At 43.4% G+C, this 27,332-nt stretch overlaps 1 protein-coding gene and 2 non-coding genes across 7 annotated transcripts; all 3 read right to left on the reverse strand.

The window, feature by feature from the left end:
• Positions 1–60: 60 nt before the first annotated feature.
• Positions 61–21,034, reverse strand: ATG16L1 (autophagy related 16 like 1). 5 transcript variants are annotated; one of them, XM_009089249.4, is made up of 18 exons: positions 20,781–21,034; positions 19,657–19,750; positions 17,370–17,475; positions 15,892–15,965; positions 15,451–15,702; positions 14,507–14,572; positions 12,201–12,287; positions 11,380–11,436; positions 10,328–10,430; positions 8,251–8,356; positions 8,062–8,132; positions 6,531–6,602; positions 4,446–4,566; positions 3,511–3,616; positions 2,849–2,998; positions 2,399–2,446; positions 1,942–2,043; positions 61–1,541 (listed from the first exon to the last, which is right to left on the reverse strand). In XM_009089249.4, exons 1-18 carry the CDS (start codon positions 20,893–20,895, stop codon positions 1,448–1,450), a joined length of 1,824 nt encoding a protein of 607 aa, XP_009087497.2. In that variant the 5' UTR covers positions 20,896–21,034; the 3' UTR covers positions 61–1,447. The 5 variants fall into 5 exon arrangements, with proteins under 5 accessions (XP_009087497.2, XP_018768638.2, XP_050833960.1 ...); XM_018913093.3 differs by having other exon boundaries at positions 12,201–12,290; XM_050978003.1 differs by having other exon boundaries at positions 12,201–12,290; positions 17,370–17,569; positions 20,781–20,937.
• LOC115483998 (small Cajal body-specific RNA 6) lies at positions 7,460–7,722 on the reverse strand. The gene has a single exon (XR_003944756.1). It is a non-coding gene; the product is annotated as a small Cajal body-specific RNA 6 (non-coding RNA).
• Positions 9,852–10,121, reverse strand: LOC115484000 (small Cajal body-specific RNA 6). Its single transcript, XR_003944757.1, has one exon. It is a non-coding gene; the product is annotated as a small Cajal body-specific RNA 6 (non-coding RNA).
• Positions 21,035–27,332: the final 6,298 nt, after the last annotated feature.

Raw genomic sequence — 27,332 nt, forward strand, 5'->3', positions numbered from 1 at the left:
TGCACTTATTCCAAACAAGAGCTTGCACACAGATGCACAAATAAATAAATCAGAGCAGTGTGGGGTTTTAAAAGCAGAACACAAGTTTATTTACAATCAAGTTCTTATGGGCAGCTGAATAAATAAAAACTTTGCCCCGTGTACTCTAATTCCCCTCTGCAGAAAGTGTCTGAATGAAAGGCTGGGTTAGAGGGAGCCTGTCAGACCAGCTCCCCCAACCCAGCCCCTCCAAAGAACACACTTCCATAGTAAAACACTATTGGGAAAGAAGAAAATAAAGTGCAAATAAAAAGGCAATAAAACGCTGGTGGCTTGTCTTGAGGCCCAGATGATGTGGAAAGGTTTGGCTGGATAAAGATATGCCAGGTAGCTCACACTCAAGACACATCATGGTTTAGGGTGCCAGAACAGGGACAGAGCTAAGACACCACTCCGTACCATAGAGGGGTCCAGCGCAAATGGGAATATTGCACGTGTGCTCAAGAACGGGGCAAGTGGCCTGGAATTGCCAGCACCAAAACAATGGATTTGGGATTTGATGCCACTGCTCCCCTGTGTACTGACAGCCGCCAGGACAGGACGGATGAACAGAAAAAGGAACCAAACATCTGTATTCCAGGACAGAAGTCACAGGATTACTACATTCCTCATCACTGCAGCACAACTTCTAGAACACCCTCACCAAGCTCAGCTCTCTCCTCACACCCACTAATCAAACTGCCTGTGGTATAAAAAGATTAAAAAACCTCCTATTTTGTGATGCCCAGGCTGTTGAAGGGCATTTCAACACAAGGGTGCAGAAGTCCTGAAGAACAAACCATTGCCTCAAGAACCGATACACAGAGTTCACAGGACAGTGCTGGAGAGCCTGTGCCAGGATCAGGACCTAAACCGAGTTGATGACTCAAAGGCAGAGCTGTCAGAGCCCTGGGAGACCCTCTTTAAAAGCTGTTCCAACACTTCAAACTGCCTAGGATGTGTTTCAGGATCATCTCACCCCATGCCTGAACTAGGCCACCAGAACAGAACACAGGAGACAGAACATGCTTTAAGTCAGCATACACAATGACTTCTTTCCAAAGTTTCCACCTCAGAAGTGCTGTAGATACATTTGTGTGACAGGATATTTGGCACAGCTGTCTGGTGAGGAATCCCACTAGTATCTTCAGCTCCACGTGGTGCATAGATACTGCAAATAAAGGCATGACTAAGTAGCATTCTCCATCTACAACAGCTAATCCCATTCTGAGTCCAAGTGCCACAGTGCAGTTATGGCCATAGAAGTCTCTGACTCAGGCTCCTTTCTCCATCGCTTTAGAACTTCCCTCTGGAAAGCAAAGCCCATGTGCTTGTCAATATCCTGACTCTGGATGGATCTGGGCTCGGGTCTCCATGCTGTGCAGCCACGGACCAGCACCACCACACTCAGCCTTTCACCCTCCGTCAGTCAGAACTCAGACCACAGCACAGCCTTGTTTCCTTTGTCCACACTGACCACATGGGCACCCGATGGTGACCACGTGACTGCATTGATAGAAGAACTGAAAGGGAAGGCAAGAGTAAGTTTAAAAAAGGCTGAATTCCACAACAGTACCTGGCACTGGAATGAAATACTGTAATACTCTTATTACCAATTTAAAAAAACCCCACTTTCTCACATCTCAAGAGATCTGGGCTTTTAATAAGTCTGAGGGAGGTACAATTTCTTCAAAACATATTGAATGCACTTTACCATAATAATATCTCAGTTTAACAAGGTAACAACAAATCTAATCTAATTCAATCTAGAGAATACTGCCATGAATCCACAAAGACTTTGCATATTAATTATTCTCACATGCCAATAAAAGTTGCAAAGCTGTACAACTCCAACTTTTTGATAGCTCAGCAAGATCCACAACCCAGATCCCCACCCTAGGCTGCATGTCCCACTTCCCTCACCTGTGATGCTTTGCAAGCGTCCTCTCCAATTTCCCAGTAAGCACATTCCAAATGTACAGGGCCCCATCAGCTGAGCCAGCAGCCACATAGTTACCATCAGGGCTGTGAGATCAGACCAGGTGCAGAAGGCAAAGAACAATTTGCAAGTCAGCAATTTTCAGCACACATCATCATTCCACCTACAACTTCCTAAGCAAGCAATTTGGCATTAAATAGTCTTTTAGGACTTATGTGTTATCACCTGCTAATACTAAGAAGTGAAAGCACTTTGAAATCTGAGCATTTCCAAGACGTGGGATCAATATTTACAGATACACTCTGGCTTGACCAAGAGGTAACCTGGGACAAATTACAAACTCTGCCCCGTTTTTCTAGCTGTAACTGGGGACCACTGCAGTCAAGCATCAGGAATCACTCTGTTTAGCTGGGTAAAGGTTTTGTTTATGTCTGACCTTACCTGAACACAACTCTTGTCCAGTCAGAGCCACATTTGAATCCCTGGGCACTAAAAAGTTAGAATCAGATAACTGTTAACTCATTTATGAGAAGAGATACTTACTAAAGACAAGACATGTTAAGGATTTCTGCATGGTTTAGAATAAACTCCAGCATCCCTTTATCCCAATTCATGTTTCTCATACACCCTTCTCTCAATGGCACCTGAAGAAATTCTTTCCTTTAGAACACAGACTTCTAAGCCAAGCTGCCTTCTTTAAAGAGAAACATGTGAAGATCCATTAGAGCAGATCTTTGCTGTTTCTAGACATTCTAGAGAACTTTGCCATGTAGAAAAAAAAAGTGAGGAGACTGCTCTCCTCATACAGGTCCTGGAAACTACTCCAGCACTAGGGTATCCCACAATACAAGGTCCTGACATTCACAGTGCTCCTGTGAGGAATACACTCACCTGAACGTCTGCTTGACAGCACTGACGCGCAGATCAATGATCTTGAGTAGATCATCACGGGAACAGGTCAGAAGCTCTGTTCGCTCCGGGTTCAGGTCCAGAGCTGTGATTCTTCCAAGCAACTCCAGTTCTTTTACTATGCTTTCAGTCCTATAGACAGAAAAGAGGAAAGAAAAGAAAAAAGACAGCCATAAACTAGGGTCCAGAAGCCAAACCAGCGCATCAAAACTCTGACTTGTCCAAATGTGGAAGAGAAGAAAAATGATTACTGGTTTATTCTTACATTTTGTTTCTTTCCCAAGCTAGATCCCACCTTGTGGACAGCATTTCCAGCAAACAGTTAAGACATTACTTTCCTCACAACACCACCCTAGAACAGCAAGTACTGACCAATGAAAAATACTAACCAGCAAATAGGCTGTCTTTCCAGAAAAGAAATGGCATCCCAAAAAACCAAAAAAAAAAACCCACCAAAAACCCCCCAAACCTCTAATATCAAACTGCCTAAAAGGAGTAACAAGAGTCTCTTCAATGGCTTTTTGCTGCTTTTATAAAAGTCTCCTCAGCACCAAGCTCAGGAAGAAGAGTTCCCTACTTCAGATTAACTTGACAGCAAACCCATGACCACTAATACACCACAAGCTCTCCTACAATAGTTTTACCTGATGTCCCAGAAACGAATTTTCTTATCAAAATGTCCACTCATTACACACTGCTCAGTACACACGATGTCATTGCAGCTAGATCCTGCAAACACTGTTTTTATACCTAAAAAGGAGAAACCAATGGTGACATGCTTAAATTCACATTGTCCAAACTGATGAAAACTGAGACAGAAAATAATCCCTAAGCTTTCCCCCCCGCCATACAGTGGCCACACAGAGCAGTGCCCAAGGAGTGGCATAGGACAAACTGCCTTAAAATAATCCTGATTAGGTCTTCAACCTCTCTGCCCTTTCTCAATCTGCTTTGCTGGGACTTGAAAAGTTCCCATGACAGCTGCTTTACTTCCACTTCATATTTAGCCAGCTATAATTTGCTGCTATTAAACAACATGATTCTGTCTCCTTGACCTATGTTTGCAATTCAGGTATCAAGGTAACTTTGACTCTCAAATGCTCTCTCAGTGCAAGCAGGTTTAAGAGCCCCCAGTAGGAGAAAAAACATGGAAATAAGGTGTTGCTCCCAAAAAAAAACCTGGATCCTAGCAATTCCTTCATTTGAGATGCTGAAATTTTTGGTATGTTTCCAAGAGACACTTCCAGCCACCTCAGTTAAAAACCTGGCTTGGCCCCAAGTTTTTAGTGGAAGACTAAAATACCCATTCCCAGAGTGGTAAACAAAGAACACTCCCAAAAGCAGCTGCTCTCAGTGTAATAGCATTAACAGTGCTTCCTGCACACACAGGATTTCTTATTCCAGGTAACAGGCAGAAAGAATTCAGTTACTTAAAGAATAACAGAAAATGGGATGACTGCTAGCATTTTCTATTTTTATACTGGCAAAAAGATTCAATAATTGATCTGACACCAGACTGCCAGGAGCATTCAGCAGAAGCACAAAACATGGATGAAAGGCAGAAATTAGGCTTTCTTACAAACTTTGCTGCGGAGGTCCCAGAGCTTGAGGGTCCGGTCATGACTTCCCGAAACAATACGTGCATTGTCCAGCAAGAACTTGGCTGACAGCACTTTACCACTGTGACCTGTAAGGGTGTGCTGGGGACACAAGATTGACATGAAACTGACTATTTCCACTTTCTCAATTTGTAATTTGCATGTCTCCTGCTTTGCTTGGCAGTAAAAAACCAACATCTATTACAGGTAAACAGAGATCACCATTGAGTAGGAGTGTTAATTATCAGAATCCAGCCTGGAGCTGGAAAACAAAGGTCACCTTTTGCTACAGTTTCTCCAGTTACTCAGGAACCTGCCAGCTCCTTCCTCAACACTGTTCTCCATTTCATGGAGAGATGGCAACAGCAACACAGCCTTGCAGGACAAATCAAGGGGTTCAAGTATGCTGAAAATGGAAATTGAGCCTTTCTGCTTTCATATGGAGCTTCCCTCAAGGACATAACAGGGTATCGAGTGTCAACTGTTACTACATCTTAAATCTTAAAGCCTGAAAGCTCAGACAACCAGGGATTTCAGAAAAACTCCCTACAGCAGCTTCTTTAAGTGCAGAGGGAGGCTCTCTGGGGCTGAAAACATGAAACACATTCACTTAGAATTGCTCAATATTTACATATTAAAATCACAAAACAGACAATGAATTACTAAAGTAAGAGTTATGAAAAACAAGACAGAAATCTTTGTAGATAGTTAGGATTTTTTAAAAAATACTCAACAGAATATCAAATTACACAAAGCAATCTGGGCTTGGGGAAACACAAAATAAAAGCCCTTAAGAACGGAAAGAAATGGGAGCTATGTTTGGGAAAAAACCCAAAACCTGATACACAAAACATCATCCCAAAAAGACCACCTTGCCTTAAGAAAGGAATACAAACTTCAGCAAGGAGTATCTATCTTCCACTCTGCATCTCTCTTCTGCCCTTGCTGCACAGACATCAAATACAGGTGCTGCATTTAGGCAGGGAATTTTGGCAAAGTTTACAGTGATTTCAGCTTTACAACCTCCTGCTTATGTGCAAGCCATGAAAAGTCAACAGTGTTCACACTTGAAACAGAGAGGACTACTTCATTTTGGAAACAATGCACTCCAAAGAATTACAGGAAGATTATGCGAATATCTGCAGGTGTAACTAATCTTTTGCAGTGAGTAATCTATGTCTGCTAAACTTGTATTCACTATAATTCACATCCAGTAGTAGGTTTTGCAGCCAAGAAGCAAAATAACTGATACTCTTCACTTTCCTGAGACTTGACAGGTCCACACTGAGAACTACCCAATGAATTATAGTGCATCTGTTGATTATAACCAACACTAAAATGTCAGAAGATTTGAACATCAAAGTAGTATCTTACTAAAATAAAAAGTTGAGGAAAAGTGTACATAGGAAATGACAATTTAAAAAGGCTCTTGGAAAAAGCCTTTTATTTTGAACTTTCATTGAAACTTTTATTTTGATCTATCAAAGGATTATTTTCAAATCAGAGCCAATTGTTAGAGAAGAATATGAGTACAAAGTATTTGGGAGGAAACGAGGAACCTTTCAAAAGACATTGAGGATGATGTCCAACATGTTTAGGCTTGCTGCCTTGGACAGCCAGGCAGAGGGCTCCTTTTCAAGAATGCTACTCCTGACTTAAAACAGAAGTCCCTCTTTGTCTTCTGCAAAGCCTTTTTCAGCAGCCTGTCCTTTGAGAGAGGCTGAAACTCTGAGGTGGCTCTCCATAAATCATAAGAAGCATTTAAAGTTCCCCAGAGGGTTACAAAAAAGTGTACACACACTTTATGTGGCAAGGTTTTTCTAGTGGGGGGTTGTTTTGGGAAAATACACAGTAACTGGAGCTTCCTGCAAGGCTGTGAGGAGATCAAAACTGTATTTTAGGTCTTGCTGCGAAGGCCTTCCAGAGATAAAGAACCTCTCAACAAAAAAAAAACTATTAAAAGTGTCTGTAAATGCCCAACTTCCAAAACTGCCATGTCCCCATTTGACAAAACTGGGAATAGAAGACGGGAACAACCTTGCACTGCTTTGCCTTGCAAGACTCACCCGTAATCGATTGTCATCAACTGTCCAGATTCTGCTGGCAAAGTCATTTGAAGCTGCTAAGAGGTAAGAACCCTGTAAACACAAGATTCCTTTCAAATTCCTTTTGCTAGTCAATATGCAAACCAAATTAAAATATTTCCAATAAACCATTAAAACCATATTAGTGCTATTTTGTCAAAGGGAAAAAGGAATAAAACCAAAACCACAGCAGCAAATCCCAGTATGGAAAGCTAATGTAACCCTCACCAAAGGGCTATGGCACCTGCTTCTCTCCAAAATGGAAGGGCTTGTACATGGCTATATTAGATTATAAAACAATAATGTATACCAATTATAGCAATAACCAGACCAGAAAAAGGACATCCATCTTTCCCTTCTACATGAAAATGTGTTCTAATTTACCCTCATCTGTTGCAGAGTTGTTTTCCTCTTTTTTGGGTTTTTTTTTTTTTCAGAGGAAAAAACACCCTGCATCATCTACCTCCACTGCTTAGAAGGTCTCAGAATGGAATTAGCATGATTCTTGCCATTTTTGTTAAAATTCTAGAATTTTAAGCTAAGATCACAAAAAATAAACCTGCCTGAGCAGAGAGAAATCAACTTGTTCATGGCTTAGGGCTTCCACAAGTCACCCTTCCACAAGTCATGATGGAGAATGGCCACCAAAAAATTTATGTTTGCACTCCTGTCCATCACAAAAGAATTTCCTGAATCCTTGTAATCCTTTGTTATCTCATGCAGGCAATTCTCACAGCAAGTGTGTTCAAGCAACTTGCCAAACCTCAGGACTAGTTTCTCCTGCAAATTAACAGCACATCTCTAATGAGCTGGTCAGTGTCCAAAAGAAGGATCCTCTCGGGTGTGTACCATAATTTAGCACATAGAATCACCAAATGGCAGAAATCATATCAGCTTTGTGCTATGGAAGAGGTCTCAGCAGAAAAGTCAGATCACATGTCCAGTTAGACCAATCCAGGACCCCAAACTCCTTCAAGCAGGACTGTTGGATGCTGATCTCAGTCATGTCTCCGCTGCTCCAGGTGAACATGACCTGAGCACATCTCATACTGTCAGCAAGCACTCTGCCAGCCACACCATTGCTGTGCCATGGCTGGGGAGAAACTGCTGGGAGAAGAGGGCATGGAACTGCAAGTCTTGGGATAATCAGACCTTTTACTATTCATCACAGACCTCAGTAAAGCACTTATGGAAAAAAAAAAAACTTCACAGAAATAAAGCCTCAGTGTATTTGATTCTTCTGTGCTGTTATGCCAGCTTCAGTGGAATGCTAATTTCTTACTTTAAACAAAAATCCTTAACAGCTGCATATCATCATCTGAATTGTACAGCAAGGATCAGAATTACAGACTGCATCTTATGAAATAAAGGTCTTTTGTACAATTACAGCTACTTTCATGTTTTAACTCATTTCTTAGGTAACTTCAATTAGAATGGAAACAATAGTAGAGAAGAACCTAATTCCATTCATTTACTCCCAACTACAAACAGCGGATATTGCACAGATACTCACAGCACTATCAAATTCTATGCTTGTAATCCCAGCATTACTGCCAGAGAGGGAACCTTTGGGCTCACACCTATCTGCACAGAGAAAGATGAACAAAAACTTGAGTAATGGATTAGAGAAGAAGTTGACACAAAGTGACTCAATATACAAATTTTTTTAGCATCCCACAGGCCCCAAAGCAAAAAGGTTTACCTCCCAAGACTTCCCAAAGCTTAACCCTCCGGTCCATGCCTCCTGTTGCTAGTAACCGGGAGCCAGGGCTGAACTGCACCGCATTCACCTCCCCATCATGTGCATCCTGAGGAGGGGAAGGAACAGAACAGCCACCCACAAGGGAATTAGCATACACCCATAGCCCACAGATCAGAAAGCTACAGAACTTGAAGGTTACACAGAATCACAGCTGTGCTTCTTTCAGAGCAAATAAAGGCACAGACTGAAACTCTGCTGTGGCTGGTGGTGCACAGACAGCAAAAGGGCAGATCCATATCAAAAGAAAAAACAAAGGCACATGAAAAAATACCAGCAGCAAGGACTCAGCAGCAGTAACAAACTACCAAAAGCCATACAATGCTTCCTAAGCTTAGGCTCTTAAGTCACACCAGAAAAAAAAAATAAGGAAAGGACAGGACAAAAAACAGTAACAGGTGATGTGCTGTAGAAGGAGAGTAACTTTTCATTCCTCCATCTAGAGACAGCCATGGAACATGATCCAATCAGTTCATGCAACCATGGAACAATCAAGTCAGGCTTGAGTTAAGCAGGTCTGCTAGGAAACAGCACAGCAGATGCACTGCATTCACTGGGTGTGATGGTGATTCTACAGTACAAGCCTGACAGCACCTGCTTGCAGAGGACTTGGGCTTAAGCTGTGCCTCCTCTCTGCAGATGCACTGACCTCCCAGCACCCCTGCTTCTCACAGCGTAATGTTCTGAATTCCTGAACTTTTAAAACTTATGATAATTTTAATAATAATTCATTTTTTATTCCGCTGTTCATTTCACAGCTTTATGCTACTTACCTACAATTACCACCACAATTACCTAGTATTACCACCACAATTGTAATTATTTTTAAAGTATTTTCAGGACCTGCTCTTTCAAAACCAGCTTTTCTGGAAACCTGTATTTTTATGGAACTTGTTGCTTCAATGTGATCTGCCAGCTCATATTTAAGGCTAATCACACTTCAAATCTGATCTTTCTGCAAATGCAGAGGAGCCACTCACAACAAAACTGGTGAAAGGCCTTGCCTAGAAGCTATGCCTGAAGTGACTATCTTTTCCACCTCCTACTTGCCTCTCCAAAGGTGAGCCCAGTCTGCTTCCTGCATTTGCCAAACCTCTGCCATAGAGCCCTTAATTCCTAGAATGCTCTGCCAGACCTAGACATGTCTTGACCCTCCTGGGCTCAAAACACTGGAGCTAAAGCCTAATACCTCCTCACCCGATGCCCTCTACTCAAGCCAGCTCCAGCTGCCATTTCAGTCATGACCCTGCTCTCACCTGAGGTGACATTGCCACTCCCTCCATCCACAACTTCCCCTACAGAATATGGTAATAGGGCAGGCAAGAATACACATGCTTCCCTGCTGCAGAGAGCCATACTGATACTCTGGATGAAGAAAATCAGTCATTTAATATCCATGAAAAATCCACATCCAGCTCTGGAGTGCCCAAGAAAGCTCCAGAGGCATATTCAAACAAGCAGTTGCATTACAAGACAACTTCCTTTCAGTCACAAGACAATGCCCTGCACAGAAACTTAAGTTTGGCCAAAGAACACATAAAGGAGGTCTCAGCTTGAAAACCTTTGATCATGCACAGCCAGTGAGGACACCCCATCACCATGAGCTCCTCTTCATCAGGTTTGTTGGATTACATTTGGTGCCACAACTCCTTTTTCTGTGGAGAACTGGAACTGAATTAATCCTAAATTGTCAGCAATCTCTTCCTCCATCACAGCTCTACTATGGCATGATAGAACAGGGACTGCTGGGAGCCAAGGGGTAATGGGGTGGAATTTCCCTGTGCCCTCAGAAAACTTCTTTGTCATCATTGACCTCAGTAAGACAGACACTGAGCACAGCTCTGAGAAACGTGGGGTAAGAAGTAAATTGAATGGAATGAATTCTACCAAACCAAGAATTCCTTCCTGTTTGGCAGTGCTAACAGAAAGAGTCTCAGGATATCAGTTCCCACACAGGAGATTCACTTCCTCCAAAACCAGAACAAGGAATGGCAGAGCAGAGAATTTCTTCTGTACTCACAAAGACACAAATGGCAGTAGTGGGCACTCTCACTTCTTTACTGGCACCTGGATGTGGCTCTGCATTATCCTGAGGTGCAGGGAATGAGGACAGAGAACGCCTCCTGAGATGAAACAAAGCAAAAACATTTTAAAATGAGAAATGAACATTGTTTCTCTTGAATTCATCCCGGTGTCTACCTGTCAAGTAACTACTCTGTACAGAAAGTATAAAATGGGGGAAGGTGCTTTTAACATCTTTTTTTTCATCCCGTCTTTCAAAAATTACATTTGTCACGTAACACTATATTCACTTGTGGCTTTAGGTATTTCACAGTTCACCACATAAGTTATCTAAACTGATTACTGACCTCATTTTGGAGCAGTGTTTTAATGTTCTCAATAGGAAGAGAAACATGGGACTGGCTGCAGCTCCATTGTTATGTCTAGGAAGACCCAACACCATTTCAGCACTACATCCTAGGCAGCAAAATGCTCTGTTCCAAAGCTTGGGCTGCTCCATTTAAGCAAAGACATCCAACTACTGCAGAGCTTAGCTTAGAAGGACTGGCTCCGCTCCGGATACAAAGCACAGAACTCAATGATTTATTTTAATTAACCCTACTAAAGGAGAAAAGTGCAGTGGAAAGTAAGAGCAAACCCCATGTATTCTCTCCAGAAAGAGGGGCTCATTGCCTCTCTCACCATTGATAGTTTCTAACCAGAGTTATCAACTGCAGAATCTAATCAGCACAATGCTGCTGGGTTCCACCTTACTTCAATGGAATACAATCACATGCTGGACTAAGAGCGGATAATGTTTTCACCTGGCAGTATCAGAAGACTGATGTCCCAAAAGGGGAGACTCAGACAGACTGGAGGGAAAGGTCAGAGGTCAGCACACGGCAAGATGGAAGAAACAGGAAGTTGAGGAGAACAAAAAAGAAAAAAAAAAGAAAGGCAGAAGCTAGAAGGAAGGCTGGAAATACTTGTTTGCATTCCCTGCATCACCAAGATTTTGGTGTACATTGAAACCAATAAACAAAACAAGGAGGTGAAAGTGTTCTAACCTACCCAAAGATATTACTGATAGAGTCCAGAAGGCCTCCAGCTGGCTGGGAGAGTCGCTTACTGAAGGAGGGGAGGACAGGTTTAAACCTTGTGAATAGCTTCTCCACATAAAGATCAATACAAACACATTTCATAGCAACATGTCTCTGGAAAGACTCCCTCCCCTCAGACCCAACCCAGAGACACAGAACACCAAGGCAGGCAGCAGTGCAAAAGTCATCAGTAACTACAACTCAGAAAACATTTTGTGGGTGAAGTTTCTTCAATGTCCCTCCATCTCACCTAGTGACTTGCTGGGTAGTCTGCCAAGTCTAAAATTTCAATCAAATTAATTCATGATCTCATGTAACTACCTCTTACTTTCCACTCACTGCTATTTTAGAGAAAGAACAAGATGCATTTAATCTAGATGAAGATTATTTTCAGCATTTCAGATAAACCCAGCTATTTGCAAATAGCTATTGCTATTGTGATATCAATATTCACATTGATATCTTGTAGAGAAACGAAGGCATAAAACAACAGACATTGTAATAGCCACATTATTAACATTATTTAATATTGTTTTTAAATATTTGTTTTAAAGATTAAACAAAAATTTTTCAGGCACTAGGGTAATTTAGTTAAAACAGCAAAGGAAAACCAGCACATCTCAAGCACAGCACAGAGTACAGTACATGAGTTTCCTACTGCTCTGGTAGAAGCACTAAACTGTGTTCCATATAAAGGCAACTAGAAACCTAAGTTACATTCCCATCGTTGTTCCAGCTCTACTGTGCCCCTTGTTCTTAGTGACATGCTACAAGAACCTCCTGGTCACAAACCTGGATGTCCGGCTGACAGCTCGCACTGGAGAGGTTTCCTCAGCTGTGTCAGAGGTTTCATCTGCAAGCACTTCGATGTCATCATCCCTGCTGAAGTGAGAGAAAACACCTCCTTTTCAATCAGCCATTGACAGCAGCAACTGACAGGTTGGTACTGTTCCAGGGCCTGTCAGTACCATGCCTAGCACATCCCAGGTTTCTGGAGCTGTAGCAACACACAGGTCGATCCAGATAATACACACTGATGCAACTGCCAGAGATGTAATTGAACACACAGTGTCTGAAAACAGATATAGACAGCAACTAAATTTCAGGTTTATTCTTTCCAGCCACCAATTCCCCTTCACTGACAGCAGTGCTGGATTTCTACATCCTCTTGTTTCTGTTTTCAGACCTCCTTTTCAGGTTCTCTTTACTACAGGCATCCTATTTCAGCCTGTAGCACTAACTACACAGAGCATTGTAACAATCCACCACACCTGAGCAAGGCTTCACTAGAGTGAATGATATTTGCTGGAGCAGTTACAGAACTGCTCCAGCAAATATCATTCACTCTAAAGCACGATTTACTGCAACACCAAGTATAGGTGAGATCAGCACATTTTTTGCTGTTTCAAAACAAGCAAATGTTAAAGAAAGCACAAGAGATTAATTGAATTTTCCTGCTTCACCTACACCAAAGACACCCTGATACTTTCAACACTGCTGTACTTCACGTACGGCACCATTAAGTGTGAGAGCTGTTTTTGCTCACTCCATTAAAGTGCTGGTGGTCAGCTGAACACAATTGTGAGGTTCCAACCCATGTACAATAAATTAATCCAGCTAAATTACTCAGCTAATGCTGAAGATTTCCCCCATTAGTCACCATGGGCTCTGACAGCCTAGTATTTTTCCCTTCAATGATGATTTTTTCTCCACTGCTGATTTTGCAGGCCAACTATTTTTAAACACACTTTACTAATGCCAATTGACTGAAGAGAAGTTTAAATTCAGCATTTAAATAACCAATTTGTGCCATCAGATAACACTCAGCTGCAAAAGCATTTAAAAGGATGAAACCAACTAATCTCTCATTTCAGAATATAGCTGCACTTTCAATTCTAAGATTTTGGAGAGTATATACGAAAAGACTATAGAAAATATATTTGCTGATTGAATGTATCAGGCTGGTGTTTCAAGAAAATACTATCAAGTTCTGCCAATATTCATTTTTTAAAATCTAAATCTAAAGTTTCTATGTGTAGCCAAAGAACCTTCCAAGTTAACAATGTATTTTTAAGTAAATATAAACACCAGGGCACACCCCCTGAAATGGTGCAGTTTTTCCATTCAGTAAGCAGCACATTTAGACAACACACTCTCAAAATAAAATCAAGAAGAAATCAAAGCCATCTCTGAAGCAGAGTTTGAGTAGTATACAGGAGCAATTATGCCATAGGGTGCCTCATATTCCCTTTCCACATGCCCCTCCACCCTCTCCCAGCCTTTTGCATAGTCCCCCTTCCAGAGGGATGCACTGCTTCTGTCCTTTGCAAGTGCTTGCAGCACAGCACTTAATGTGACTCTGATGTAAACATAAAGAGAAAAGATCTCCAGAAAAAGCTTGCAGGCTGTTCTGGCACCACTCAGCAGGGCCTAGGAACAGAGCATCAGATGCAGCTGTTCTAGACCGGGAAAACACAAACACCCTGATCAGCCCAGCTCAGAGCACCCGCAGCTCCCACTGCCCCCTGCAGCCACCTGATCCAAACACCACAGAGCCAAACACAGCAGGGCAAGAACAAGGGACTAGAGAGACTTCTCTTCATCTTGCCAGGTAAAGTACTCCACTGTTTTTCCCTTAGACAATAAATCCCTGCCAGTATGGAAACTGTGTATTTTCACCCAGGTTAATTCACTCAGCACCGTTCCTACAGGAAACCCTTGAGCATGTTTGTATTCTAATATTTTAAAATCCAGGCATCTCCAGAGTAATTCTTCATTATTTCACTGTTTCATGAAAAGCTATCTTAAAGACCAAAGGCACATATCTCAGTATAAAAACATTTTTGTAACAACGTCTACTGACCATATGAACTATTCCTGGGACTTTCAGTCCAAGCATCTATTTTCAGTCCTAAAAGAGCTCCTTCTTCTGTAAGTTCAAGCAGGGAGAGTTACTGCACATTTCTGACTTAACACAAGAAGTGCAAACACCCCTCTACATCACCCAATTTAGGAGTAACAAAGGTACCATTTATCATGCTTCTGCATAAACCTGAGGCATAAACTGATCAAAGAGACTATAAATCAAGACTGCTTACGGTTCAACAGGCAAGGGTTCTTTGGCAGCTTCTGCCAGCTCCTTCTGCAGCCTGGCCTGGCGTCGCCTAAGAAAGAAAACCCAAGGTTATTAAAAAAGAAAAACAACAACATTTCCTTAATCCCATTCAAAGGCTACCCTGCACAGTTTTGATGGGCCTCATAAGATTAAAAAAAAAAAAAAAAAAAATCAGTCCCGTGCTCTAATTTTATCCTGCTTTTCAAGATACTCTGAGCAGGAGAGACAGTTTTCTTACTGGGAGTAGCTAAGGACAAGATCACTCAAGTGAGGCAATGAAGCAAAGTGAACCTATAGCCCTTTATGATCCATGTGAATACACATTAGCTTGGAGGGTAAGAACTTGCCAAAATAATGATTATGTTAGTGAAGCTAATACAAAACTGCCAGCTACTGTGAGACTTGTAATATAGGTCAGTCTCCAGGTATCATTAGCTGGCAAGTAAGCTGAAACAATTCAGAAAAAAACTTATTTTTCAAGGAAAAAAATACATAATTACAATTACTTTTGCAGTAAGTTTTACATAGTTCAGTCTCATGGCAGGTGCTCATTCTAGAGGAATGCAAAAAACACTGGACTTAGTCAAGTCAAAAAAGGATAAAACTAGGAGCAGTATAAGATGCAATATGAACAAGAGAAGCCCAAATCTAGTACCAGCAAAATCCCACAGTTTCTATCTGATTTATGATCTTCAGCACACAATTAAATGTTGCTGAAGAAACAAAAGAACATGTTTTATTCATTTAAAAGACAGGAATGTTTTAACGCAGTGTCAGTCTGTGTTGGCCAGAAAAAGCAAGTTCTGGACTCTCACTGTGTTGTGCAAGAATAGAGATCTCAGAGGTCAAAACTAAATCTGGTTTTATCCTATGCACTCCTAACTGAAAAACATATCAGTTTTATCAAACAAAGGTCATGGATCTCACCTTGAATCCTTTTCATTTTCTGCATTCAAACGATTGGCTTCTTGTGCTTTCTCTGCCATCCAACGTGAGACCAGCTCCTGGTTGTCCTCAGTAGTTTTCCTTAGTTTCTCCTCCAAGGCATTGAAGGTGATCTGGAGAGCATCATATTCATCTTTCAGGGTCTGATTAGCTCGCTCAAGATCTTGCAGTTTGCTACGCAATTCCTGGCACTCTGTTTCCAGTTCGGAAATCTTCTGCAAATACTCTGCAATCCTGGAATGGCAACAAAACATACAAAACCATGAGGACCTCCTTTGGGACCTGTGCCATCTTCCTTGTGCTGTTTGCACAACACCTCACAAAGGCATTTTTAGCCCTGGGCTAAGACTCCTAGAGAATATTATAACTCCAATAAAGAACTCCCTCAGAAGTCTGGTCACAGACAAAACAGTTCTTACTCACTTGGCTTCATTCATCTGCATCTCTTTGTCCTTCTGCTGCATTTGGTTGTTCAAATCGATTACAGACTGGGCCAGCTGGGGAAGAGGAGAAAATTTCATGACAAACTGCAGGGATGTCAGTGGATAACATACTGAGCAGCCTGCAGTACAAGCACAGACTAATCCAGCATTAAAAGCATGGATCATATGTTTCAGGTCTTTTTTACCCCAGCTTTCTATGCAGATCTGCTACACAGGTCATTAAATCAGAGAATCCACTTTTAAAAATAAATTGTCCAGAAGCTGCTGTCCTTTGATGTCTCACTCTCTTCCCTCAAAAAGTTTCATTAATAGTCGGATCAAACAGAATGCATATTAGGAAGAAATTTTAGTAGTGGAAAAATCAATACAGAAATTAAAAATTGTCAAGTAAGTAAACAAATGAGTAATGACAACCAAGACACAAATTAGGCCTGTTAGGACCAGGACAGCCATTTCAGGAGACACACAGCTCTCACTGTGAACACAGGTGCCACCAAGAGTTTTCTCACCACAGATGCTGGTGGAGTCCCTGCAGAGCACAGGGAACAAAGAGGCAGAGGCCAATGCTGCCAAGCTGCAGCTGCCAGCTCATACCTTACCCAGCAGCACAGCCTCAGCTGCCCAGGGAGAAGAGTGATTTCTGGGAAGAGTGCCTGCCTGTGTAAGTGGTTTTAGGACACCAGGTTGGAAGTAAAGCAACTATTCTGAGTGCCCTAACCACTTGGTGCACACCTCTTAGAGAAAACAGTCTCCTCTTTGAAAAGCTCAGAATTGCTGATACGAGTTTCTCCACATCTCCAGCAGGGTACACTCAAAGGAGCATTTTCCAGGCTATACACACCTTTTCCATATGAAAGTGTGCAGTCCCATTCAGCCCACTGCTGTGCTTCAAAAAACCCAATTCTGCTGCTGAAATTCCATATCTCCTGGTCAAAAAAAAACCCCCAAAACGGAAATCCAACATGCCTGGCTTTTCCTCTCCTCCAGGTCCAAGTAACAGAATGTGTCAATGTTACAGAACTCCTGGGCTCTGAATCAGCACTCCCCTTCCAGCCTAGCACCGTGGCTCTTACAATCTTAGCTGCTGCTGCAAAGTGAGACCAGTAAAACCACAGCCTCCTGCGCCCCACTCATTCTAAGTCTTTCCAAGTTACTAGTGGTCATACACAGCTCTGTGACCCAGAACAGTTCCTTCCTCCTCTAATACAACTAAGAACCTATTAATGAAGCAGAAAATTCAGACTTAATAATCATGCTATGCTGACAATAGAAGCTCTCATCTCCTGGTGACAGTATTACAGACCAGCCTGTGTCTGGTTGGTTTTAATCATCATTGGGGAAGCTTAAAAAGGCTCTAGATGAAAGGAGGAAAAAATGATGATTAATGAGCCTGGTAAAATCATGGTCAGGCTCCCAAAAGGCCACATTTGGACCACAGAGAACGTAAGACTTTCCAACCTCGCCACGTTTCTTGTGCAGCTCAGTCAGCTCCTCTTGGTGCTTTATCTTCAGCTGGGCCAGTTCCTGCAGCTGAGCGTCGTTCCATGTGCCATCATGTCCTGGGCTGCAATTGGACAGAGAAGAAGAGATGTCCCAGACTAGAATCCAGTTCTTTCTGTGCCTTTGCCAGGGTCCAGACATTGCCTCCCTTGGAAGCTCTGTACACCAAGGACACAGGTGATTCATAACAAACCAAATCACACAGTACTGGAAAGTTACATCTTCTGAGCACTAGATTCACTTTTTGTACATTTCTAAACCAGTATTCAAACTCCAAGGGAAGATAATTAGCCTTTGTTTAAACTTGCATGAAGATGACTGAGTCTTAAAAGCACACTCTCTAAATTCTGGAACAATTACAAATATTTTACCACCCTGATTTGTTCTGGAGGGAGCTGGTAGACCTTGAAGATGCAACATGTCTGGAGAGGGTACAGAACCAAAAGTCAGGAAACCTAGGGAGTATTCCCAGGCTTTGGGGTTTACAGTCTCAGGTGTGACAAGGCACTCCTCCATTGGCCTGACTATAGTCTTTTTGTGCATAAGTTTTGAAGTGGTTACTGTGTTTTTCAACATTATTACTGTGAGATAATCTTGAATTTTTACATATCAGAACATTTATATCACCCTCCGCCCCAACCAACTATGGAATGTAACATTTATCACTCATGTCTCTGAAAACACAGAGGCAGGAACAAAGAAAACCAAGTTTTTTTAAAAGTGTATACACACACAGACTCTGAGCACATTGTCAGTTGTATTTTGAATTACAGCTTCTTAAAAAAGTCAAAATTTTAACTAAAAAAACATTATATCAGACAAACAGAACAAGGTAAATACATCCCTTTCTGCAGTCATTTTGTGTTGTAACAGTCCAGGGAGAAACGGATAACCCATCTAAAAGCCTCACAGTAATATCAGTAACCTAATGCTCTTCTAAAGAAATAACCAAACAACCCCTCACTGAACTAGTGCTGCACTACCTGCATTTCCAAAAAAATGTGTGCAAACAGACAAGAAGCCAAGTCCTGCAGTAATATCCAACACATCCTATAGCTCCAGTCACACATACCCCGACAGCCAGAACTAGATACTACTCCTTGGCCTTGAGGGAAGTAAAAGCACTTTTCTTCAGCTATCTAGGATTAGAAAAGTAATTCTGTTTCAAAAACCTGTCATATACTGAGCACTGTATCAGAGCGCAGCTGAGTATTTACTTTCAGACACTGCTTCTGTGTCTTTCTCCTCATCCACATTTAGTCCAGCCTCATCTCCTAGACATGGCATTCAGCCAGAACACAATTCCCGTAAACTGACATGGTTCAAGACAGCTGCATCCATCAGAAAGCTTTTGGGAACTTTCACATGGGTGTTAACTCCATGTGAATTTTGCTTGCAATTCCTGTAAACCCAGCAGTTCATCTTTCTCTGATATACTGATTTGCTTTGTATCCCAATTGGACATGCTCATACAGTTCCCTACTGTAGAGGGGTTCTGGTTTCAGGGCAAGAGCATAAAGAACCTCAAGAAAGGAAACAATTTTTACAGAAGTAGGAATTCTGAGCTCCTTGGCCCTGCCTTCTCTGCAGGTACACTGAGGGCAGAGCTGGCCAGCCCTCACCTGTGGAACAGACAGGCTGTCCAAGGGACACTTCTGGCACACAGGTTTGCTGTGCAGTCAAACACCAGCAGAACCAGCAGCACAACCCCTCCAGCACAAGTGCTACTCCCAGGTTAAGGAGGAAGCTGCCCAAGAAATCCCATTAAAAAGCAGGCACAAAACACCTTTCTTTTGGCATCTGGTGCTTATTTAGGACTGACACTTTGCAATCATGGTTTATTTCTGTTCTCCCCTTTCATGTGATGACACAGATTGAAAGAAACTAAGCCATCAAACCATCCTATACTCAATAGGAAGAGCAGAAAAACACTGTAAGTGTTACAAGGCAAACAGACCAGGAGCAGCAGCTCATTGTGGTTCACCTCTGTTCCATGAGTTTGTGATAAATCAGTTTCCTTCCCAAACCTGGCTAGATCTTTCTGTACTACATACTCTAAACATACTGTAGCTTCATCACAGGCTTAGACACAGCTGTGAGTTATATTTAGTCCAACAGAAGTTCAGTTTGCTGTGTGCCAAGTCACTGTAGGGGTCTGGGAGCTGTTTGTGTGAGGCATCAAATGGTAGTTTAGGTTACAAGGTGTACAACAAACAGCTGCTGACAAAAAAGGAGCATTACATACCTGATCTCATGTCTGCTCTGCATGTCATATTTTTCTGCTTGAAGTTTATCAGCCAGCACTGCATGAAGGTCTGACTTCTCCAGCAGCTTGTTATCTGCAGAGCAAAAAGTGCACTTAAGACAACCAGAAAGCAAATCCAAAGTCCCATTTCTCCTGCCTATATCACTAGCTGTGATCTAGTCCCTTTAATTACTCTGACACAGCCAAATGCTACATGAGCCTCCACCACATCACTGTGCTCTCTCTCCTCTTTGATCTTAACAAGTTAAGGCACCATCCACCTACAACTCCAGGAACTCCTCATTAATCCAGATGCTGTGTGGGACTGGTCTTGTGAAAGCTTAATAGAGAAAGAGAGAGCAACCTCTCAGGTGCATGGCTATCTGCTAAAACAGAGAGAGTTCAAAGTTCACACTCCATAGATCCTCAAAGGACGGCAACCACGAGAACAGGCCTGGCAGAGGCCAAACCCAGCCCTGCCGCCTGTTTTCTCCCACAGGGTGTGGGACCCTCCCTGCCATCCTGACACAGCTGAGGCAGGAGAGGGGCGGGCAGGAAAGCCCTGAACAGAGAGTGCTGACCCCTGGATAGCTCCAAATTTTACAAAAGACCATGAGCAGGGTCAATAGCACCATTGTTCTCGGTTCCACAAGCGGGGAATTGTGCAGACAATTCAGACATTCAATCACTGTCCGGAGCACAAAGTGCTTTAGCCTCTCAGAGAACTGAAACAACTACATATTTTTCCTCGATAAAGCAGAAATTCCAGCTTTCCTGTTATTACAGACATGTCCCAAACAGTCCCGTGAAAACGGCTCGGCCGAGGCCCCTGGGACCCTGTGCCACCACGGCTTTACCACTTTTGAAGAAGAGGAGAAATCCCAGAATGATTCGGGTTGGAAGGAGGCACAGCGGGTCAGCGGGTCCCCAGGTCCCACCTTCCTGCTCAAGCAGGGTCATCCCATAGCACACGGCACCGGACAGAATCCAGTTCTGGAAAACCTCCAGAGAGGAAGACTCCACACCCTCCCCACTGAGCAGACTCTCCCTGCATATACTGATGGGCTTCGGTGAGGGAGAAGAGAAGCGCTACTTCGGCCGCGCCCCCGCCGGGCCCCGCTTACACTGGGCGATGATCTCCTCGAAAGCCTGGCGCTGTAGCCGGTCCCGCCGCCGCAGCTCCTCCGCGATGTGCCGCTTCCAGGGGGGGAACCCGGCGGCGCGCAGCCCCGACGCCATCTCCGCGGCAGGCCGGGGCGAAGCGGGCCGGGGCGGGCGGCGCGGGGTGGTCAGAGAGGCGACAGGAGCGCGGGGAGGTGGCGGGAGCCCCCTCAGAGCCAGGCCCGGGCCCGCGGCCGCGCCCCCACACCCGCCATGGCGCCGCGCTACGTCAGGGGCCCTCGCGTCTGTGCGGCGCGGCGCGACCGCGACAGAGGCTGCCCCGCCACTGCCTGACGCCGTTCGCCCGCCTCCGGCGCCGCCAACACCAGCACCGGTGTTTCCAGGCCGGAAAGCGCCGCGCGAGATTGCGCTGCAAACGCGGAGGCGGGGTCGGCCTCAGACGGAGAACAGGCGCTTTCGGAGGCGAGGAGGTCCTGCGCCGCGCCATTTTGTGCCCTCCGTGCAGGCGCCATCTTAAGAAGGGCCCTACGACCACGTTGAGCATGGCCCTGCCGCCATCTTGAGAGTGGCCAACCCGCCATGTTGAGGCCCCGGTACCCCCCCCCCCCATAGTAGCGCATGCGCACAGGCTGCCCGCTGTGGTGGGCGGTGGCTGCACCGTGTCCGCCGGGCCGGGCCAGGCTGGGCCGGAGCGGGCTCTCGAGTCACAGAGCCCGAGCCTTCCGCGGGTACACCGCTCGCAGCTCAGTGTCACCGCAGGGCCGGCAGCACTGTGTTGTGCCAGTGGCACCGACGGGGCTTTGGTGGGTGAAAGGCTGGTGCCCACGTGAGAAAGTGACCGTCCGGCCTCAGCAGCGACGGCCACACCTCTGCCTGCCACTATTAAAGCACGGGTGTTACTGTGAGCGAACATTAAACCCACAAACAGCAGAGGGAGTGTTCTATTACACTATGCAAATACGACACGCCTGCAGTGCCATTTGTGGAGTGGTCTTGGTGCTCTTTCTCTCCCGTTACCAGACACCACTCCCATCGCCTGCCAGGAATCGCAGAATAACGGGACGGGGTCAGGCTGGGAGGGGCCACAGTGGCTCATCTGGTCCCACCTCCCTGCTCCAGTAGGGCCATCCCAGAGTATAGGGCCTTGGATTGTATCCAGACGACTCTGTATCCCCTGTGAGGACAGTCCACATCCTCTCTTGGTACTCTGTTCAGGGTACCCACTGCCCTGGGAAGAAAGTTCGGACTCCTGTGTAGGGGGAACTTCTTGGGATCAGTCCCTGCCCGTTCCTCTAATGCCATTGATGGGCCCCCCAGGGCAGAGCCTGGGCTCTGCTCGGAGCCCTCCCTGTCGACGGGGGCAGACAGGTTTGAGGGCCCCTCTCAAAGCTGAACAGCCCCAGCTCATCCTTCAAGGACGGTGGTGGTGGAATGAAATAGAGCATGAGGCTTTCTAGGAAAAACAACCTAATTTGGAACACAGTAGAAGCTACTATACAACCCGTCCTGCACTCCCTTCTGGCCAGCCTCGTGAAAAAGCCACACGTTCTCTGGCAAATGTAAAAACCATAACAACTCACTCCACTGCTCTACTTTCAACTGCTTAATGAGAGAAAAGATGTTTGCTTATGTCTTTACAAACAATTGGATGGCTGAAGGAAGGATGTTAACATCTTCGGGATGTGTCCTGATGTCTCTACTGACTTTGGGGAGCAGGTTCCTTCCAGGCCCAGACAGTTTGGGCTCCTGGAACAGACAAGGGTCTGCACAAGGCTGAACTTTGGGGTAAAATGCCAGGCTCATGGTGGGAATATGGGGCAAGTGGTTTGGAAAGGGTGAATGAACCGTCCTAGCAGCTCAGCCGATGGGGAAAGGAAGAGGGACACACACGGCTGGGGGCTCAGAATAAAAGGGAGGCTGTGCCTCTGAAGCCTTGAGAGAGAAAAGCCCGCGGGAGTGTGGCCCAATAGACTCTCTGCCTTTATTTGAATAAAGTTGAAGGACTCCTGTCTCCTTTTTGGACATAACCCTCTGGCGTTTGTGGATTTTCCTGACATTAACTTCCTAAGTAATGTGTTAGGTAACCATATTATTGTAATTTAATTAGAAGCTGGGCAGAACTCATAATGCTTTTTGTCTTGGACTGCCTAAATTGCTTTGTTTTTCTTTGAGTAAGTAAATGAAGTTGCGATTATGAAATTGTAACAGCGTGAAATAGATGATTCACTACATTATTAGACAGGAGAAGAGTGTGCTGCTGGTTGAGTTAATAATAGTTCATGCTCTGTGTTACAAAGTACACAATGCACAAGGTTATGTGCATTCTCTGTAAAGCTCATTTGGCCAAGTGTAAGCACACAGCCTATTTCATTCTACTTATACATCACAAAATCAAATTCGTTGTTTAAAAACTTAAAATTACCTGTAACTGTGTCAGAAACAAGTTAATGGGAATCGGCTTTCACAGGGTATTATATGAATTGATATTAAATATTATAACATTTAATATTAATGATATGTTATAAAGTGGTTGATGTTGTTACAATGGCCTATTTGTGAAGATGGTTTTGAATGTTTTAATATGGATTTATGAGTTTACATTGGACAGACTGTTGCTAGCCAAACCTTTGAGACACGAACCTTGAAAGGAGTAGAACTCCATGCAATGATAACCTTGATGACCACAGTGACAAAACTCCGTCAGTGCCAAAAAGACTGACATGGGGCAGGACAGTGTAAAATCAAAATAAATATGGCTAAAGCTGATGCAACACCAGGGGTATAAAAGACAGAGCCACCATTTTGTGCATGAGCCTCTGGCATTTGGCCACACTCCCAGCCCTGTCCCTTTGGTTTTGTGAATTTTTTTATTGTTCTCAATAAAACTTTTGTAACTCTATGCCACTCAGGGTATGAGTCATTTATAACAACTGTAAGGTTAAGTTAAGTCCTAATTCTACAGCTATAGTTACTGAACTGCTGAAGGGCAGTGCTCAGAGAAATTCATCCTGTCAAATCTTCTCTACATCTTTATCCTTTGCAGAGAAAGGGGAAAGCAATATGAAGCATGAGGAAAAGGGAAAGTGAAAGATACAAAAATACAGAGATCAGACTTAACTCTTCTCTTGAGGCTTCTAGCTTAGCTTTAATATATAATCAGCCCCAAAGTTCCTCACTGAGTTTGAACTGCCAACCCTCTGCTTTTTTTTAGCCCCTCCAGAAGAAATCCTTCAGCTCACTTTTGAAAGCAGGCTTTTCTCACTAAAACTGGGAAGGAAAATAATTGTCCCCTATTTCTTTCAGCAGGGCAGGAAAAAGAATCAGTGTGAGTAGAAAAGACATGAGAAAAAAAAAAGTGTGTCCTCAAGCATTAAATAAATGAATTATATCAAACATTTCACATTTTACTGTTTACAGCAGCTGCTAGAATGTTCCAAGGGAAGGACTTTAATTAATTGTCATCTGTATATGTTTGAATTTACAAAAATCACACTAGGTAACAGATGTCTACCTTTCTGTAATCTGTGATTTCTGTAGTTGGCAGGACATCCTGATTTTCTTTACAGTACCTGCTAACAATGCTTTTCCTACTCCAATACAATATTCTTAAATATATCTGAGGTTTCTGGAAATCTTTCCAACAGCACATCCCTGCTCCATGTCATCATCTATCATCCTGCTCTCCTCTTATATCCCCAAGAACTGTAAGAATGTGTGACAAAACAGCTTGTTCTGGCTGAAAGTGGCTTTTTCCCTTGAAGCACCTTTCTGCCACCAGCAGCATCAAAATCTGGCAATTTCTTCAACACTTTAATTCAGAAGTAAAAATTTCAGACTACCCCATTAGCCTGCTTGTCAGAAAGCTCCTTCTGCAGTGAAGAAACAAAAACTGTGCCTCCAATGAATTTGGCACTCCACATCCATAGAGGGAAAAGCAGGACTTCTAGTGGAGATGTGTTCAACTTTAGCCAGCACATTTCAGGAAGAATTGAGAATATCAAAATAGCCCAGCAGGAATGAAAAATGTATATAGGAGATTTGATCCAGAAGAAAGACTTGGACAGTTGGAATTGCTTACCCTAACAAGGATAAGACATATGGGAAACATGACAGCACTATGTAAATATGCATGTCAGAAAATTGAGACAATGCCCTGATCTGCTTGTTCATATGGGACAGGATTATACTGAAAGGGCCTAAAGTTAACCCAAAAAATGGCCACTAGAGATGAGGAAGGGCTGGTAAAAGCTGGTGAAGCTCAAAACAGGCTGCTTGAGGCAGATGAGAATCCCTGCTGCTGGAGGATTATAAGGCCCCTTGAAAACATGGTGAAGGGTTTTGTTGTTTATTCTTTGCCGGTGTGGTGCATGAATTGCAGGGTCCCATCAGGGCCCCCTCCAGCCCAGTTCTGATTCTGAGCTGGCTGTGTTGTAAATGACACTCAGGTGAGTGTCATTTACAACACAGATCCCTGCTCTGAGGTGAGCGGTTCAGATTTTGATGGGATGTTTCCCTGAAGTTTGGTGCTCAGATTCACTTACTTCCTTCACTGCTTCCTGACTGGGAACGAGAAATGCTAATTTTCCAGGAAGATACTGGATAGTGTTCTTCCCAAAGTTAGACTCAATTTTCAAATTCAGCTTTGTTTTGGATCTTTAGTTTACCTTTGAAAAGAGGGAACATGTCCCATACCTGGCCATTTTCTTTGTACTTCAAGTCATAATGTCAAGATGCAAATTACTGTGAAGTACGGAGTAGACATAAATTCTGTGCTAACTCTCCATCCTTTCTGTTGCAAAGGTCTCTTTTTATTTTCCGGTCTCTTTGCTACCTTTACTTTCTTCCCCTGTCTGACCTGTTTCTATGAGAGAGAGCTTTTACCCACGTCCCTTTTCCTGGGTTCCCTCTCCTTCCACAAAGTCTTTGTTAGTTGCTTTTCTGTAACCTTTCTGCATGTTGCTGGACACCTTCATCCCTTTCCATCCATGCATCCTCTCTCCAGCCCAACATTTACTAGCATGTTCTGTGCCATCTTTATTAGTTATGATATAATCTAATACTTCATGATAAGAGAGACTAATTTGTTTTCTATGTAATCTAGACCAGACCTTGGGAAAAAATGCAGTAAACTGTTAATAATAACTGCAATGTGTAGCAGATTACCATCCATGGCACAGAATACTCTCAGTTAAATAGAACCACACAAGTGTGGAATAGCTGAGTCTGGATGGGCCTCTGGAAATTCTCCAGTCCAAGCACCACATTCAGCAGACCCATGCCTTGTTTTTGTGATGGCCTCTGCAATACTGGGGTTTGTAAAACAGTTCTGATCACAGTTTTCTGAGAGCTACAGAAGAATTTTGAGTTTTGATCTAAAAGGGTACGCTGAAGTATCCTTTAGTTTAGCTGACTTGGGGGCTAGAGCAAAGATTATCTGCAAATAAAATTAAAATGAAACTGAATAATGGTAATGAACTGAGAACAGAAGTTCAGGGAAATTTGGTGATGCATAATGAGATAATGCTTTGTGATGATGCATACTAAGATAATGCAGAAAAAATATAGCAAATTACAGTAGGCAAAAAGAAATCTCACTCTTCTGTCAACCTGGGATTCAACTCTGAAAGAATTCCTGAGAAACTTCAGTAGTTTAACACAAATGCAATCTTAAAATACTTCTTATTAGAAACCTCATTTGAAACAACACCATGCACACACTGTAGAGTTAGGAGGATCTTTTTCATATTCATGTGAGTAATAACTTGATGTTTGCTTACATATATATTTAGAAAGAACATCTCGTACCTCTGCAGCTAACACCTTTCCTGCACATGGAAAGGAGTATTTGGATTATTCTGTAGCACTTGCATAACGAATCCTTCTATAGGCCTTGCAGGAATGCACTGGGGACTGCAGCAGCCTTTTGGTGGCAGGTGAGACCAGCATGTGAGACAGTGCCAGCTGGGCACAGAGAACAGGCAAAGCCATTGACCCTGTCATAAATACTTCAGCCTCAACCACACGAGCACCACACAGATGCAGTTGATGTAGCTGATGATCAAGAGGCTTTGCAGCACCCATCACTTCCCCAAGCCCAGCCCATTGGCTGCACCTTTGATCTGTGTTATCAGCAAGGAACATCACAAATGACAGCAGGGACAGAGTCTTGCTGGCAGATGTCCCACAGAGGAAATCTCTTCTCTCAGGAAGAGATTACAGAAGTAAAAGCGAAATATCTGGCTTTTGTCTATTTCCAATCTGCTGATACTGGTTAGGTCGTCTCTGGGAACTGTCCTGCGTCACCTTGGTCAGTTAGTCCTGACACCCACAGTTTATACACACATACCTATCTGAGCCTTCACAATGTTATAAAAATAAGGAGCTTGGTCCAGGGGTGAATCAATTAATTTCTGGACAATGTGTCCCTTCAATCACATGGGCAATTACTGTATTATCACAAGGACAACAGAAAAACATAGTAAAATTTTAGCAAACCTTTCATTTTAAAAACAAGTGGGACACTTTAAAAACAAGTGGGACACTGACATCTCAGT

The sequence above is a fragment of the Serinus canaria genome, chromosome 9, assembly GCF_022539315.1.
Source record: "Serinus canaria isolate serCan28SL12 chromosome 9, serCan2020, whole genome shotgun sequence".
Taxonomy (NCBI): domain Eukaryota; kingdom Metazoa; phylum Chordata; class Aves; order Passeriformes; family Fringillidae; genus Serinus; species Serinus canaria.